We start from the raw sequence: 19,242 nt of genomic DNA, 5'->3' as shown, positions 1-19,242 counted from the left end.
ACCGACTCCTCATCAGCAGGGTTGTTGATGGGTTTCCAGCCGCCTGCCTGTTTAAGGATTTCTAGGATATCTGCAAAGGAGATATCCTCAGAAGGCAAACCGTGAGGACCCTCCTGACTCCTCGAGGTCAGTGTCCAAAGTGACTGACACATCTGGTGAGTCCATGTGCTTCCTCTTGCAAAGTCTCTTCCAGGGAGCCTCCTCAGAAGGGTATTCTGGAGAGGTCTCGGGAGACTGTTCACCCAATGGTGCACCCTGAGGACTGGAATCTCTAATGTCCTGTGGTTGGGGTGGTGCCAAGACAGAAGCTGGTGCTTTAGGGGGAAGAATATCCGTACCTTTGCTTAGAGCTGTAGGGGAGGACAGCACACATCAGCTCAAAAGCCATTCCCCCTGGCCCTGAGGACACCTCCAGTTCCGAAGAAGCAGAGGGAATCCCCAATGCCAAGGGGGTAGTCTCTGAACCAGATGTAGGAGCTGAGCTCACCCATGCTGAAGCCCCAAGAGGCAGCTCAGAACTGGAGTCTCAGGTCTGAGCATCCCCTCTGGACCTGAACGGACAGCTTTGGCTCCTAGACATCCCGGACGGCACTGAGGATGTCGGAGCAGACAATGTTTCCGAAATCCCCAGAGTGGGTCTCGGCACAGAAGTTTCTACTACAATGGGCACCAGACATTCTGGCTCCGATGTTCCAGCTTGGCTCGGAGAAGAAATAGATGTGGATGAAAAAATCTTGGAGTCGAGAAATGTTTTGCCAGAGAATTCAGCAGTCTGCACACCACCCTATCCACATCGTCATCCGATAGGCTCCTGGAGGACCTAGAGGAAAGGGTTGGTGAGCGAGATCTCTGAAAAATGGGATCTCAGAGCAAGGGAGACTGGTAACAATTCCAGAGACCAGCTCCGAACCGGAGTCTCTCTCAGCGCCGAAATCTGTGGTGTTGAAGAGCTTGGTTTGTCTGATCCAGTAGGTTTTGGATCCGATTGAGTAGTTTTTGCTGTCTTCTCTGGCAGTTCCGAATGGCCAAAAGAAGATCTCTTGGTAGGTTTGTCAATTTTTGTAGAAGGAAACAGTCTTACTGGAGGTGCTCTGACTTTCTAAGCTTTCAGAAAAAGGAGACTGCAGAAGTCCTCTTACAATAAGTTTTTCCTCTCTAGTAAAATCCTAGAGCTAAAAGAATGACAGAATGTACATGTTTCTTGTAAGTGAATGGCTCCAAACAGTACATGCAGATACTATGACCATCGAGGTCAAGGTCATTTTCTAGGAGCACTTCTGACATTTTTTAAAGCCAGATGGCTTTGTTTCCTTTTGGTCCTTAGACATTATAGCAAAGTGAACAAGCAGCTACAACTATTATTATTATTTTTTATCAACGAAAAGAATTAGAACACAATGCAATTCAAACCACACACTTAAAGGATTTATATATATATATATATATATATATATATATATATATATATATATATATATATACACACAAAAGTATAAGCTGCATACCAAACTAATACACACACACATATATATATATATATATATATATATATATATATATACATACATACATACACACATATACATATATATATATATATATATATATATATATATAAATATATATATATATATATATATATATATATATATATATATATATATATATATATATATATATGTCTAAAGGTTTCAAAGAAAACAAACAACTTTCTAGAAGGGAAGGAAGTTAGCTTTAACCTATAACTTAAATGGGCGCTTGGTCCTCTAACTTAAATAGGCACAAGCTTAACTAGCAGAATACAACAGGTTACAAACACAGTGATTGGAAGCACTTCTAACAAACAGTGCTTCAACAAGAAAGTACAACAAAACCCTAAGATAGGAGTAAAAAATTTAAACAGGATAGGACAAAACGGCCTAACGAAAGAAGCGATGGTCAACCACAAAGCCAAAAACGGCAAAATATACATTTATAAGAAAACACGAACAAAAGTGATAAACACACTAAAGGATAATACAAGGAACTAACTATGGAGGCAAATTACAAGTAAATATAAGTTTTTATGAAAAAATTCAACACAGCCACGGCCAAGATGAAGAACCTCTGTTCTGTTTACACAGTAAATGAGATCAGAGGGTTTACACCACTGCATGATGGGATAGGTATTCAGCCACGAACCAAGTGAAAGACGTCGAAGCTTTAGTATTCGGCTGAGTCAGAGCTGAGGATCGGCTCCAAACTCATCCAGTAAGAATGAAGGTGAGACAGGACAGCATAACATGAACATGTATGTGTGTGTGTTTAAATCTATATATGAAAATGCTAGATTAAACACGAAAGAAACAAAGAAAAACTATGAAGTTTTACTTAGCTGTGAGAGAACATGGCTGACGTGTCTTGCGACAAGAGCGGCAAAAAAGATCTAAGGTAATATGGAGAGGGGTGTTGTGGGTAGGGTTTTAACTCGAGAGTTTTTGGCTGGTGCAAGCTATGTAACGGCCGCACCAGTTCCGAGGATTAGAACAGAGCAACAAAGGTCAAGGATAAATGAAGACTGACCACATCAGATCAAAGGATCAAGGAATATTACAGGAATGCATTAAGAATCATAAAATAATAACATACTCCACTTAGATAAAATATTATAACAAGACAGTTAAATGTTATGCCAGTCAGGAATATGAATAAATCAATTTAATGGCCACAATAATTTTCTCCTCAACTTTCAAGTATCAATACATCCAGTCCTAGTTTTCCTTCTACATACTTAGCAACATATCCTGGGAAAAAAACTTTCCAATTAACTTACTTGCGACACTGCACATCTCCAATGAAAACACTGATCTCACTTGGCCGTCCTGTACTCAGTTTGGAACCTATCAAAGTAATGGATGTACCGCCCGCTTTTGGACCTTGTGTTGGCATGATGGAAGTCAATGAAGGGTTCTAAAGGAAAACAGAGAGAAGTAATTACAATGCTAAGCTGCACAACAATTCTGTAAGCTTTCTTGGAAATCCACAGTGGGAGTTCATTAAACAAAACAGCAAGGACAGGAAATGTATGCTAGCCTACTAGGTACTAGCAGTACATAGTCTGCTTGCAGAAAATTGTAATATGGACCAGTGATCACGGTTTAGGAATATGCCAACACAATTTACTCATTTGTAACTTTAGATGAAAATGCGTTATACACACTGCAGCACATAGAGAAATTTCAGATAACCTTAGTGCCTCTCCATACTGCAGTCTACAACCAATGTGCATACTTAACCACATTAAATAAAGCTAGTATAGTTTTTGTGATGTGCAACTCCTACCTCACAACAGCTCAGTCTCTGCAGCAGGATTCAACATAATAAGACTGAGTGTCTAACAGGACTAATAAGTACATAATACTACAAAAGTTGATGCTTTAAAGAAGAATATTTTTAAAAAAGTAAGAACTTAATGTGCCTTGGGTCCTTGGCTGAAGCATATTCTAAGCAATGCTTATAGAAACTGATTCAATTTGTTCCAAATTAGAGAAAATAAAAGTGATATGGAATGCTTTAAGCACACATTTTGTAAAATGCAGTCCATTTTACATGTCTCATTGTACATAAAAAGACTCATTTTTTGGAATGAAAGTAACCTATTAATTTAAGCTGGTCTGCTCTCGTCCAAATGAAAAATGTGCTATACTGCTTTAAATCATAAGAAACATTTCCTACTTTTAAGAGAGGTAAGAAAACTTCAAAAAGAACAAAACCATTTGTTTTATATATGACAACTGGGTACAGTTCAGCTACCCTAGTCTACTCACCACTTCACAGTCGAGGAGTCCAAGTGACAGCAGCAGCAGTACAAAGGTCTCAACAGCTAAACGTTTAAATATTTATGTAAAAAAATGCAGTTTGCTTTTGTTTCTGGACAAATTCATGTATATATTAAACAAAACACAAAATGCTGTGTTAAAACTAAAATTAATTCATTCCAGCTAGCTATTTTATCTAGTCATTCCGATGCCATATTTTGTAGAGTCCAGCAGACGCATTCATTCTTAGCTTAAAAAAAAAAAAAAAAAAAAAAAAAAAAAAAAACAGAACCACTCCCACTCAACATGAAATGACTTGAGACTTGAGAACAGTTGCAGGCCAGCAACACAATGGACCATGCCATCTGATGTACGAGGTATCTCAGTTCTTCAGTATTTGCATTACACTAGTACATGCTATCACTCAATTCCCGGAGAAATGCTGGTGCTGGATACCCCATCCTAATCAGTTCACTAGAAGCCTACCTCCATCTCTTAAACCTGGTATGCCAGTGCTGCAGGTACAAATCCAATTGTTAATGCATCAGACAAGACTACACAAGTCAAAGTGGTTGAAAAACATTCATGCATACCTCTCAACCTATTAGCAAAATAAATGTGGACAAAGTTAAAAATAATGGGGGGACAAAGGCCCAAAATTCAGGACAAATTTTAAATGTTGTGCTAATAAACTTAATAGAGATGTGAACAAGTTTTGATTTAGCATGCGTTTTCTGAAGGATATGGAGTCTGGAACTCAAATGACTCAATTGAGCGACTTCAATCCTCAATGATTTGCCAGAAAAGCACAAATTTTAAGAACAGGACCCCAAACATGAGGCAAACATTTGGACATTCTGTGAAATTCTGGACATTTGAGAGGTTATGAATTATGTATGCAAATGGACAAATATTCAACATTTTATTGACATAACTTGACAGAATTACACTTTACAATTTCAGTTTTATGCAAACCCTTTCTGAATTCTGCTATGGAACAGCTATCAACTTCCTGGACTTGTCCAGAGCTTCTGACCTTGTGTACTCCTCTTTGCCATTCAAAACGTAAGGGACCATAATGTTAAGGTCTGACCATGGAAACAGAATAGCATATGAAAGGTTAGACTAACAGATTGCTTATTTTTCAGTGTCCATCAACCATCTAGTGAACTAATCCAGTGTATCTTTAAGAGAATAAACAGACATTTTGCGTCAAGAACATAAATTATTGCAATGCTGTCTTTAACGAACTGGTAATAAAAGCAGGCTAACATTTCTACAGTTCAAACACTAGTAATTATACAACTTGCAGATAAAATACAATGTTTCTGCTCCAACCTGTCCAGCAATTCTGAAGGCTTTCTTTATGGTATCCACTGAATTAGAACAAAGGATGGGGCAGTGCCACTTTGGTTTTAATTGGTAGCCTTGATATCAATTTAATGCATTCTGACATTTTTTTCAGTTTGATGACATTCAATCTTTCACAAATTCTTTACATACAAAACCACAATGGAAGTTCACTCAAACACTTTTTTATTACATCAGCTTATTTCACTCTCAAGCCCCGGACTACATCAAGATCCATTGTGCCGAACAGCTCCTTCTCCAACCTCTGATAAACTATATGTCACCAAGACCCATGAGTGAGGATGACAGGGACATGGGCCATTAACAATGCCCCCCCCAAGCAGTGACACCCTGTAAATTTGCTTTTTCCCTGAACAGAATTTATGATGTGCCATGGAAATAACTTCAGCTTTTGCATGGTTCTTGTAAGCAAGCAAGCAAGCAAGCAATCTCATGTGTCATGTTACAGCAATGTTTTGCATAACACTGCAGTTTCAGAGAACACAAAAAGAATGAGCACTGTTCACAGACACTACTTTCACAAACGTGGAGCTTGTGTTTTTCTCCACTGTTGTGTGGACTTGAAGTTTGGTATTTATAAATCCTGGGGTGTGGTGGTGGGGTCTTATCCACATGGGGGGGGAGGTGCTGGGGTTCTTGCCCCCTGCAAAAAATGTTGCAATGTTTGCCAAAGGTAGTTTCAGTTAACAGTTTACAATTTGTTTGGTTGCCAATATTACCTTTGACAACTCAACATGAATCCTTATGCTAATAGGCTTGAAAAAATGCTGCTAAGACTTCATACCCAGGGTTAGACATGCTGCAGTAAACCACTCATTCACCTCTCTATCTCAGAAAGGAAAAGACCCAAACTAAGCTGGACTTCTTAGGGGGTTCACTAACGGAGCTCTAAATGCAAGCAGCAGAATCTAAAGAAAGCCCTCTTCCATCCCACTCAGGTGGTCTATTGTAGACAATGCACCATAACAGTCAATGTACAACATTAACAGATGACTGCTGTAGCAGTCACTTCTCCTAGTGCATAAGATTGTAATCAAACTAAGGAAGGCCTTACAGTAGTGGCTGCGAGTGCAGAGCACATAGCAAAGTAACTCAATCCATCCCCAGCTGAAGTCAAAATGAAACCTGAACAAGAGAGATTAGAGCTGGAGAAAAAACACATGGAGGTCAAGACAGATGACAGCAAAACATATTGAGACAAAATTAAGAAGAAAGCAAAAAGGAGTGCTAGTAAGAGAGAAATAATGACAACCCAGCAAGAACAGTCAGTGCTAAACTATTTCTGCAGTTCAAAGAGGGGGAAAACTTCCACAGTTTTATTTGCACTTTTGAAGGTGTGTGCAATTGGCAGCAAATTGACAAGTGGCAATGACTGAGATTTTAAATGTCTCTGCTCACAGGCATGGTATGTGCTTTGTCAAAAATGTCCGATTGCCTGGATAACTCTGAAGTTAAAATGTGCTTCTGCATGTTTTAAACTTGATCAGAAAGATTAAAAGAGCAAGTCTGGAAAACACAGAAAACCAGAAGACACTGCCAATGATTTCACTGCATAAATATTGCAAAACTTTACATGGGAGCATGCACTCTATACCCTGCCTGAGGATATCAGAATCTAATTAACTCAGGAGTGTAATGCTTCTGAGGAAATGGAAGAAACTATCTATCCAACAAGACAAAAGTACAAGAAGACAGCACCTAGCATTACACATGGATACAAGGGAACCCACACGGGGACAGTGTAAATCTTGACTGAAAATTCCACAGGCAAGACTTTGGGATAAAAAGCTTATAGTGTAACCAGGTGGAACATGTAGTTCAAATGTCAACATTATCACAACAATCTGTAAACTTTCCAGGTAGAAGGCAAAAAAAAAAAAAAAACACTGCTAGAAAGAATACTGCATCAATGTCTGGCTCAGTGGCACACAGGGATGAAGCCCTGAATGTGGCTCAGGTAATCAGGGTTTAGTGCATTGGGGAAGCCAGGCAGGCAAGTGGAAGAAGTGTAATGGCTTGGCCCATTCACTTCTCTTGGGGAAGAGGGGTTAGCACACACCTGGGGCAAACTAGACAGTGCGACTTCCATGATGGAAACAAGAAAAAACACTACGGCAGCTGCATGGGTACAGGATAGGGCTGCTGTGGGGGGTAATTGGGCATCCCTTGTGAAAGTGAGTGAATGCACTTTGCTTGCAGGTAGCCAACTGCACACTTCTCCCTGGTGCCCTGTCAGCTGGGTGCAGATCGGGTCAGGGAGGAAAACATGCAAAATCCTTGAGCCATTCCTAATGACATTTTGAACAATGTCTCCTTACAACAAATAATCAGTTGAAGGATAAGTAATGGGGTGATCACCCATGAAACAGCAGTAACAAAAAGCAGGGGAAAAAAGGTTATTCCATTAGACAACTTAGGCCTCCAGTTGCTACAAAAAACAACACATGCCTGGGCTAAGTCCACTCTGGACAGGGTCTTGAGAAGAACATCTTTTTCAGGTGCCACTGGCCAGTGCTCACTTGTCTGGGAAGAGGAACAGGAAGAAAAACTGATGTCAGTATTTGATAATACTCCAGCATATATTCTAACAGGTAATGGCTTTGACAACACACTACATGGTATATATGCAATTACAAGCAGCTAGGCATGCAATCATATGCTGAAGTAGCAAGGGGAAGATCCAGCTGATATCCAAACCTTCAAAAGAAGGTGCAAATGAGGTTATTTTGGGAAAACTGCTAGGAAGTAGCAGAAAGGTGGAATATGAACCAAAACTGTCAAAAGGTAGTAGACCTCCCCTGGAAGGGAATACTTTAGCAAAGCATATGAATGGTAGTAATAGGATTAAATCTAAGATGCAGTTGTCAAAAAGTACTAGATTCTGTAGGACGTGAAACTGGAAAGGCTTATAAAAACAGCTGATGCCAGTGCCACTGGCAGACAGGGATAAAGTCTTGCTTATGACTCAATGGCCTTGGCTCTATTAGTAGCCTGGGTACTGGAAAGCACTGCTAGGAGAAGATGGGCAATTAATTTTTTTTGGGGTGGGATAAAAAACAAACTGTCACAGTCCATCTGAAATGGAAAAACAATGCAAAACATCATTTGGGAGTAGGCTTTTAACACATCTAGACACTGCATGGTGGAGACTTTCATTAGCGAGTATATGGTAGTATGCACTCACAAGGACAACAGTGCATTGGGTCCCTATGGTAACACAAGTAAGCTCATCCTCAAAGTGGAGAATAAGATTATGACTACACATTGCCAAGATGTAGAAGAGGGTACAATAATGTTTCATGGTAATGGTTGATAGTTACAAGGGATGGTTCTCACACTGTACACTATAAGGGCGAAGTCCCTCTTACAGAGGGATGAATGTTAATATGATGAATACTTACCAGGAAAAACACTTTTGAAGATTAAGCCAAGTCACAGCCTCTGTAGATGCAAGTCCAAAAAAAGATTGCAGAAGTGGCTCCAACTGACAGAATGTTTTCACCCAAAAGAATGAAAACTACAGAGACAGTTAAGTCAATAATAAAGCAAGACTGCAGATGAACAACTACCTCCTGCAACAGAAACATATCACATACTTCCTTGTCTAATACGGTATCAGATTACAGACTGTGTACTAAACTGAAAACAGGGAAGGCACTGGAAAAGTCAGACTACATTGCTAAAAGTGCCAAGAGCGTGCTCTAAGATCTAAAAAAATAAACACACCCCATGGTAGACGTTACTGACCCAGAAATGAAAGGAAACATAAGATATACAAGCCTCTACCCCCAACCAGGCAGCCACATGTCAAAAGAAATGAGAAAGCCATAAAAAATGGATAGCCCACACAGGGTGTGATGAGAAGCAGATCACTTATCCAGGATCAACACAAAGTAAGGTCTGAAATTTGTTGGCAGGGAACCACAGACGCCCCCTTAAAGTCCACAAATACTCTACAGGTCAATGTTATGCGATGGCATCAAGAATATGTCTGCATGCTTGCCCAGAAAATGCAACCAGATCCAAATTCAGGCTACATACTATACATAAATACAATGAAACACGCGTCCTGTTCCCTTCAAAAGGCACAATAAAATGGCAAATAAAGTGCACATCTCCATACCTAAAATGGCAACAACTGAGCAGCAGCCAAAGAGAGTATCCACTAAATATGTGTCAGTCCCCTGAAAATGTATACAAGGAGAGGGAAGCCCTGTAAGGAAGAACAGCCCAAGATTCCCAGTGGAGGAATACCTGTTGTAGTCAGTCATCCCAGAAAGGAAGCACATGAGTTCTGCATTCCACAGGCTTTTGCCAAAGTAAGCAACTATCAAACATCAGGACTCTGATTGCCCCAAAGACTATCCCTGCTAGGACTGATACCCATCTGTACCAAATCAAAGTGAAACATAGCAAAGACTCCTGAAACAACACTGCAAAAGCTAACCAAGGAGTAACCATCACACAAGTTCTTTCAATTGCAAGGAGGAACAGAAACCCAAAAGGCCTTCACAACCAAGGCCAAGACCCATATGAAAACATTTATCTTGTTCTGAAGAGGAGGGCAGTGATAACATCCCAAACTTAGTGAAAAAAGGATGACCAATAATGCCTTCTGAGTAGTAGTCTCTGGACTAGTTGAAAACATTCTGCAATGGCAGATCTGTTCACAGGTGGAGGAAGATGAGACAGGAAGGGCAACAACTTTGTAAGGGGATCGTCAATAGTCCAGACCTAGCTCTGCTACTCACAGAAAGACAGTTCTTCTGGAAAAGGTGAACAAGGAGCACCATTCCTTCCCACAGCCAACCCAGACTTCAGTCTAGGCTATAAGAAGGAAGCTGAAAAACACAACTTCTTACGAATTTCCAAACGGCAAAAATAAGGATACCAAAGGACATACAGCCTTCCTCTCAGGTTGGCAGTGAAGCCTCCACTTCCTCGTGGTGGAAAAACAGAAGACTAAAAGAAGGTAAAGGGCGCTTTCAGTGAGAAAGGGGCCTACTTCCTCATAAGCAGGCCATCCATCAAAGGCAAACAAGCCTGTCTAAAGATTCTCTCTCTCTCTCCTTGAAAGGAGTATCCAGAATACACCAGCTGTACTAATTCTCAAAGGAAGACCGCTTCCGTGATACCATTTAGCAAAGGGACATGTTCAAGACTGCACCCATAGCCACAGCAGCAATGGAATTCCCATTACAGATGGCTACTGGAATACTCTTGAGCAGCCACAGACATGTTATGGAAGATGTCCTCACTAAACTCAAGAGTCCTGGAGGCTCCAGTGTTTCCCAGTGCTAATTCTACAAAGAACAACTAGAATTTAGAAAGATGACACAAAGATTATTGCCCTGTTTTTTCAATGTTGTAAAGGTAAATGCACTTTTTCTTCTTAACACAGGGGCACAGTGGAATGGAGGCAAAATCATGGCAAACCTTATAAGACAGGAGGAATTCCCAAATAAGAAGCTACTGGGAGTGCTCAAAAAGAAATTAGGTAGTTCTCAGTCCTTGTCCACCCCAGGGGCAAGGATCTCACAACTGATAAGCTACCAAGGGAATCCAGAGGGGAAGGAGTTGCATAACAGTGACAACCACAAAAGGAATATGGCACAACGGGTTCCCTTGTGCATGTAAACTGGCACTTGCTTAGTGTCAGAAAAATTGAGACCTGTGTATAAGGGAGATAAGCATGTCCCAGTCTGGTGCTGGAGTTGCACTGAAGTCCCTAAATGTGAGATTATGCAACCATGGCCCAAATCTGCCATCAAGAGTCTAACAAGGCTCTGTTACCTCATGCCTGTCTTGCTGACCCTGCGGTAGGATCATCACTGCTCATTCTTAGTCAAGACTGACCAATCTTGCTGTACTTTTGGGATAGAGGATCCCACGGAGAGAGAGAGAGACATCAGTCATGCAAACCACTAATTCCTGTCTATGTAACTCAAGGGATTACTCCCCAAGATCAGGCTGGATGGACCCAGCCCTGACGCACCTGACAGTGAATGATTGGAATGAGCACCCCAAAACACATCACTGCGTTAAGACACAGAGGTTTATCCCCCACAGGTGTCTAGTTCACAGCAGTAACAATGGACTGAAAAAACTCAGACCTCCACTATTCACCAAAGACATCTATACCGCCAGGAATAATAATAGGCAAATAAGGCCTCTAGCTGTTCAAACTATTCCCCAAGAAAAAACACAGCACAACCCCCCCAGGCCATGAAAGGTGCTCTCCCACCAATTTCAAAAGGAAATTTCTTCTGCCACCTGGTGCAGAATGCAGATCATTTTTCAAATACTGGAAAGCACTTAAAGAGAAACAGGGATGAAGTAGCTTCTGACAACAACAAAGACTAAAAAACATACAAATGACAAAAATTAACAGGCATTTGCATGGTACAAAATGCTTATGTGCAGTATCACTTGTGCGTGCCTGTTTCTGACTAATGGATCATCTTAAAAATTCTGATGGATGGAAGGGATGAACCCAGTCACAGACTCATCCAACCACAGGATCGTTGGGAAGTGATCTTTATGCAAGAACTAGGAGATCCTGGAGCCACCTAGCTCAAAACCAGGCAGGGAACAATGTATGACTGTTGACTCTGGTTACACATTCCTGATGAAACCTGTTTAGAATAATGCTTACCAATGAGAACAGTTTTAAGTACTTTAACTTTATGTCAGAAGCTTCAAGACAAAAAGATATAAATGGCAGACAAAAACTAAAGAGGAGAGAAAAAATATTTAAAGTCGTTTTCAATACCTGGTAGTAAAATGGTTGTGCAGAGGTGCCGTGGCCTATTCCAATCACTTCCACAGACACATGGCCCAAACGCTCCACTTCACTGTTGCCTGTCACACAAACTATTCTGGTAAGAAAATGAGAGAAATGAAATGGTACATATAGTACATAAAACATGAAACTTGGTTTGTTGCAAATTTGTATATATTGGAATGGATTTAATTATCTCATTATGTATTGCCTTGCTATTCTACTAACATCATATTATATCAAGTGACACTATACATAAAATATTATGAAGGTTCTGTGCCAAAGCTAAACCAGTTACACTTTTGTGATTAAAGGCCTCAGAGCTGGATATTGCATCTTGCAGGTAAAAAGAGTAATTTAGTTGCTACACAACTGTCACACTTCTAATCATACTTAATGCAACAAACATTTACAAAATAGAACTGTTATTCCATTTGGTTCGATGAACAGACTCATGAACAAAGTGATTACCTGAACCAAAAAGCAAGCATCTTTCAAGAGCTGTGTTTGTTTGCTGTATTTACAGGTTACAATAAGAGTAAACCGTACTTTAAAACAACTACCACCACCATTAATTGTCAAATGTAATTAACTGAAATAAACACGTGCAAAGACTGATGGTACAAAGCAATTGTAGCAGTTATTAATGGTGTCAGAAAATGACCACAGCACTTTCAGGTAAACAGCGACAAGATATCTGAAATGAAAATTAGGCTAGAGCCTACCAATTCAGTAATGACATCTCACCTTGTTGATATTTCATATCTGCTTCCATCAACATCACACGGAATTCCTGCTACAGTTACAGTATCTGCTATGTCCTGCAATCTTTGGCCAAGATTAGAGCCAGAGATAGTAAGTATTGTACCGCCCTCCAATAATCCAGATTGTGGGTCTACCTGTAAGAAAATAAACAATAGCTTGTTGAACAGTACTTTCAAATAAATTTGTATGCAAATAAGTTTCATTCTTCATAAACACTTACCTACACCTGCTACACAGTTAAAAATGCTTATGTGATACCGACAATACTTCTTAATCACACTATTTAAAATAATTCTAAAGCAATGAGTTTCATATATAAGCTGTGCTAATCAGAATGCTTGATATACTATATCATCAAAAATTTTAAAACTGAAAAAACATGAACTGGCCAATAGCTCCTAACTCTAAAGTAAATCTCAGATGGATACGTCACGGAATGCATAAAAATGAACACAGGATGAATTAAAAGGAAATTACTGAACCACTAAAGGGAAATACAAGTGCTTTCACTAAACTAGTTTTCAGAGGTGACAGACTTCTTTAGATCAATTTTAATGCTAGATTAACAGTTTCTCTTAACTGTATTTCTTAACTGACTAGTGCTAAACTGAAGTTACAAACCAGCAGTTTCAGTACAAAGTAACTTCCCACTCCAAGATTCAAAAGTGTGTGTTCTTTGTCAGTCAGGTTGTGAAGAGAAAAGTACCAAGGTCCAAGATTCAAAAGTGTGTTGTCTTTGTCAGTCAGGTTGTGAAGAGAAAAGTACCAAGGTCAGAGCTGAGATGATGGTGAGAGTTAAGCAAATAATGGTAAATGTTGTGTGAACTGATTCTGGTACCTGAATCTGAAAAGGAGATAAAACATGGATTAGTTGGGGGTGGAGAGGCTATGCACTTTCATCCAAGTGGTAGGCTTCATCACATCAAGTGGTCAAGATGGTGGACCCTTGTAAGGGTTGCAAAAATTGCGTAGATCTATGTGGAGGGCACAGTGTATTTGATAAGAAGGACCCTTAGTGAACAAAATCCTGTTTATACCAAACGTGCATCAAATGATGAAATGTGAGAGTATTCAGTCTGTGTTAAACATATCTCTCAACCTGGAAATATCAAAAATCTGGACAAAGGCCCATGAAAAATAGGTCCAAATCTGTATGCTGGTTAACATAAAATTTGCATACACAATTATGTAACCCCACCCACTCCAATGGAATAGTGGTATATCAGCATTCAAAAGCAAACTGAACAGACAACCAACATATGGCCCCAGACCCCCCAGTAATCACTTCTGCAGTATGTTTCCAAGTACGTACTAGCACCAAAATGAAACGTTTCCCCAAGCGATCCTTTCCCTCAGTGGTTTCAAGTAGGCACAAGCACCAAAATGAAACATTTTCCGCACCCCAGCAATCCATTCCCTTCTACAGTAGTTTCAAGTATGCACACAAACACCAAAATGAAACATCTGCCACAGACCCCACCCCCCCAACTAATCCCTTCAGCAACGTGTCTCCAAGTATGTTAGCCCTCCTCCATGCAGTCATTCCAGTGTCCCATTACTTAGTTATCTATCTCCACTTACCATAAACACTGTAATGTGCATGCTGATTTATGCTTTACTTCTACGATGATTATTTGGATTTCATTAAAAACTTTTATTTTAAATTTTATAGCACAAACACTAATAGACAACTACTAAACAAAGAAATACAGTCTCAAAATGAAAATAGACTTGGCATTACAACTTTTCTGCCCTTGAAACTCACATTCATTGAAACAGCATTGAACCCACATTCAAAGAAAATGCATCCAGCCAGTGGCATATAAAGATTACCTTTGGGCCGTTTCCAAATCTCTGCGTCACACCCCTTTCACTCAACTTCCTCAGAAACATCACAGCCACCCAGAACCCATTCCTCAGCCTAAGCATTCCTATCCTCTACAGGCAGCTGGGCCTGAAGAAACAAGTCTGCCCAAAGGACGCACATACTTAATTATGATTTTTAACAAATGCCCACATAAATAATGCTCTGGAACCATTTAAGCACCATTCAGTGATATGCATATAGAAATGATGCTAAATGATAATCAGTTTGAAAGGAGTTTACATAGAGCCAAACCATTTGACAGTACACAGTAAATTATTATCTTATTAACTGTCTTTCATAATAATTTATTCAGACTGTCAGTTAAGCAGTACAGCACAGCACTATTCCTAGATATGTTTGCTCATATGTTAATTTAAATATGTCCTCATTTCACAAAGCAAATATAGACCCTTACAGCAAAGAACTGTTTTCATGCTTAATATGTCCCTAAACAACCTGCACTGGTTCTTAATTACTGTGGGGACGACAAAACATACTACTGGACTACAAATGAATGCATATTTTCTTTGCTTAATTATCTGAAGAAAAAAAAGAAATAAAACATGTATTTAATATATTGCTAGCTTAAAAAAAAACTTAACTGAGACTTACCCTTGTGTTAAAGTACATTAACAGTTGTAGCTATAAATTATGGACTGGGGGCACTCTGTTCTTACTTATGCACAAAGTTAAACTGCAAAACCTTTCTATTAGTGCCGAGGCCCCAAACACAGTAAAGTAATCAGCACACACAGTAAACTGATAACTCCAGCTGAGCATATATATCAGCAATAAAGTTTTACTTGCAAAACAATATAAACTTTCTTGGGCAAAACAATATGAACTTGCTTGTGCGGGCAGACAGAATACGAACTTGCAGACAGCTTGTGCGGGTGGAGTGGAGGAGCATATACCATCAGCAATAAAATGACAAGCTCCATATGTAAAGTAAATGGATAACTCCAGCTCCAATACTATCAGCACACACACTAAAGTAAACAGATAACTTCAGCACATACAGTAAACGGATAACTCCAGCAGAGCATATACTATCAGCAATAAAGTTTTATTTGCAAAACGGCAAAAGTACAGTTTTGTACCTACCATAAATGTAGACGTTCGAGTGTTCACCCTGCTGCAGTCATCACACTTGGTTTTCCTGTCGTCAGACGGTCCCGCAGTCCGGAATTTCAAAGTCTTGGTCCGGTGTCGGTTGCTGACGCTTCTTCCATGACGTCAGTGCGCCAGGGGTATATATAATGCAGCCAACGCCATTTTCTTCAGTTTTTCTTGCCCCAGATGTCAGGTGCCCCGAAAAAGGTTGTCAGTAACGAGTACCAATTTATGAAGTTTTAGCAAAAACACAAAATCCCTCTAGCTATAAGCAAATATATCCGGAAGGTTTAGTAGAGGATTTAGCCAGTTAGATCAGAAGGGATGGAGGGGGGGGGGTAACCTGGATTGCAGCAGGGTGAACACTCTAACATCTACATTTATGGTAGGTACAAAACTGTACTATGTTCATTGTGTTACCCTGCTGCAGTCATCACACTTGGGTAGAATCCCAAAGCTAAGGATGGGTGGAGGATTCATAGAGGGTTAGAGGAGGCTAGAAGGCCCTGCAGAACTGCAGTGGCGAAGCCAGCTCTAGTCTTAGAGTAAAGTGGTAAGTGGTAGTGTTTGGTAAAGGTATGTACTGAACTCCAAGTTGCAGCTTCCAAGATATCCTTGGTTGAAACCACCCTGAGGAAGGCTGTAGATGTAGCTGTTGCCCTGGTAGAGTGGCGCCTAATGGTAGCAGGAACTGGTTTTCCATGATGGGTATAGCAAAAACGAATGCAATGTCCTATCCATTTGGAAATGGTTTGTTTTTATATAGCCTTCCCTTGTGAAGATGTTGCATAGGATACAAAGAGCTGGTCAGATTTTCTGAAAACCTTAGTTTTATCCAAGTAGTAATGAAGTTGCCTGTGAATGTCCAAGGAATGCAGGAGTCTTTCTCCCTTGTTCTGTGGATTTGGGAAGAAGGTGGGTAAGTGTATGGTTTGATTTAGAGCCACACTGGAAACCACCTTAGACATAAAGGAAGGATTAGTTCATAGAGAAACTCTGTCTTGATGGAAAATGAGGAAAGGTTCCACTGCCATTAGTGCCTGCAGCTCTGAGACTCTTCTAGCTGAAGTTATTGCTAGTAGCAGGGCAGTCTTCCATTATAGAAACTGTAGATCTGCAGAGAAAGCTGGTTCAAAGGGAGGTAGCGTACGTTTTTCCAGAACAAAATTGAGGTCCCATGTTGGTGTAGGTGCTCTCCTGGGGGGGTCTAATGTTTTTTGCCCCTCTGAGGAACTGCCTTAGAAGCGGATGGAAAATAAGGGTGGATCCGTGTTGTAGTGGGCTGAAATACCTGATGCATGGATTTCAATGGAAGAAAAAGAAAGTCATTTGTGCAACATCTCAGTTAAATACTGTGGCATGTGAGGCTGAAGTGTGTTTTGGCCTTTAGCTTGGTTCCACGCGCAAAATCTTATCCATTTGTCCGAGTAGGCCTTCCTGGTGCTGGGCCTCCTAGCTTCCGGAAGAACATCCACAACTGCTTGGGAAAGAGGAGCTGGCTGGATGCTTAGTTGATTTGCCATGCAACCAGATTTAAGGTTTTGAGCTGGCTGTGTAGAAACGGATTGTTTTGCTGTGTGAGCAAATGAGCAATTTGTGCCAAAATCCAAGGTGGGCCCTGGGCCATATTCCTTAATAGTGGGTACCAGTGCTGGTGTGGCCAGTCTGGGGCTATGAGTATCAGTCGTGGTCTCTCCTTTCTGATTTTCAGAAGCCCCTTTGTGAGGAGAGGTAATGGAGGGAAGGCATATACGGTCAGGTTTTTCCAACTGAATGAGAGTGTGTCCACTTTCCAAGCTTGATGAAGTGTCCTTGTACAAAATTTTGTTAGCTGATATAGTTTTGGGGGCTGGCAAACAGGTCTATGTCTGGAAGGCCCCATTTTTGAGTTATCATTGCAAATACTTGTGGATCCATGATGTTTCTGCTGAGGTCGTCTGTCAATGTGTTCTTTTTTCCTGGCAGGAATTGAGCTTGTAACTGAACTTGGTAAGCCAGTGCTGTGTTCCACAAGGTCATTGCTTGCCTGCACAGAGGGTAGGAGTGTGTACCCCCTTGTTTGTTTATGTACCACATTACTATGGTGGTGTCCGTCCTTATTGTAAGTTGTCCTGGATGTAATAGGTTCTTGAAAGCTGTCAGAGCATTCTGTACAGCTAGCATCTCTTTTTGATTGATGTGCACATTTCTTTGATCTGCAGTCCATACGCCTTGAATGCACTGTCCTGCCACATGTGACCCCCAGGTGTAGTCCGATGCATCTGTTGTCATAGTTTGCCTGGCTGGGGGCAAGGTGAAAGGCTGATCCATGTTGAGATGACATGCCTGAGACCACCATAGAAACTCCTGTTGTAGGCAAGGAATGAGAGATATTGTGTCCAAGCTGTGACTGTGTTGAGGCCATACACTTTTTAGGTACCACTGTAATTTCCTCATATGCAGCTTTGCAAATGGCATTAGTAGTATGCAAGATGCCATGAAGCCCAAGGCCTGCAGAATTTTTCTTGCAGGGAGTAGGGTCTTTGTTGCCATTGTTTTGAAATATTGAGTCAGTTGTAGTAGTTTGTCTGGCATCAGATGAGCCTTCTGGGCCGTTGTATTCAAGCTGGCACCCAGGAATGTCATATTTTGTGAGGGTACTAGTTTTGATTTCTTTTCGTTTACTGTGTACCCCAGGCAACTTAGCAGATGTTTTACAAAGGCCAGATGTTGTAAGAGGATGTCCTTGCTTTCTGCTTGGTTGAGGCTGTCGTCTAGGTATGGGTATATTTGAATTCCCCTTTGTCTGCAGTATGCAAATACTGGTGCCAGGCATTTTGTGAAGACCCTGGGTGCAGTACAAAAGCCAAAGGGCAGTGCAGAGAATTGGTAATGAGTTGAACCTGCAATGAAACGGAGGTATCTTCTGCAACTTTGTCTGATAGGGACATGCAAGTATGCCTCCTTGAGGTCCAACGTTACTAGCCAGGCTTTCTTGCCCAACATGGGAAGAAGCTGCTGTAGTGTTAGCATCTTCAATTTGTGTACTTGTAAGAAGGTGTTTAGAACTGAAAGGTCCAGAATTGGTCTCCAGGTATTGATCTTTCTGGGTACTAGAAAGAGCCTTGAGTAAAATCCTTGGCCTTGCTCTCGTGTAGGTACCAGTTGAATGGCTCTCATGTCCATGAGAGCTGTAATTTGTTTTTGTGCCTCTGCCCATTGATTTTGTGGCAGGTTTGGCATTCCTCTTTTCATTGAGAAGGTGTGGAAATGGAACCCGTATCCTCGTAAAATTATGTCTAGGACCCATTTGTCCTTTGTGACAATGTGCCAGTTGTCTGAAAAAAGTGTGAGTTTTCCTCCCAAGGGAGCTGTCAAGAGAGTACTGCTTGGCCAGATGAGGTGCAAGTCACTGAGTTTGTCTTCTGGTAGATTGGGGAATGTCTTCTCCTCCCTTCTGTGTTGCAGTGCCCCATTGTCGAGGTTTGTATTGGACTTGTGGTTGTCCTCTGCCTCTTGGACGTCTGTATTTACCCCTCTGTGGTCTGTCAGTAGCCACAAAGGACCAA

General features: G+C 40.8%; 1 protein-coding gene across 1 annotated transcript in view; it reads right to left on the bottom strand.

Annotated features, from left to right (window-relative positions):
• The window catches only part of PLXNB1 (plexin B1), a 3,809,096-nt gene that overhangs the window by 1,318,861 nt on the left and 2,470,993 nt on the right, over positions 1–19,242 (bottom strand). Inside the window, exons 17-19 of the mRNA XM_044078026.1 lie at positions 12,697–12,848; positions 11,941–12,046; positions 2,813–2,949 (exon numbers count right to left, since the gene is read on the bottom strand). Coding sequence (XP_043933961.1) covers positions 2,813–2,949; positions 11,941–12,046; positions 12,697–12,848 — 395 coding nt within the window. The remainder of the gene's footprint in view (positions 1–2,812; positions 2,950–11,940; positions 12,047–12,696; positions 12,849–19,242) is intronic.

The sequence above is a fragment of the Protopterus annectens genome, chromosome 7.part0 (assembly GCF_019279795.1).
Source record: "Protopterus annectens isolate FY-2018-M chromosome 7.part0, PAN1.0, whole genome shotgun sequence".
Lineage (NCBI taxonomy): Eukaryota > Metazoa > Chordata > Ceratodontiformes > Protopteridae > Protopterus > Protopterus annectens.
This window is presented reverse-complemented; position numbering and strand designations above follow the sequence as displayed.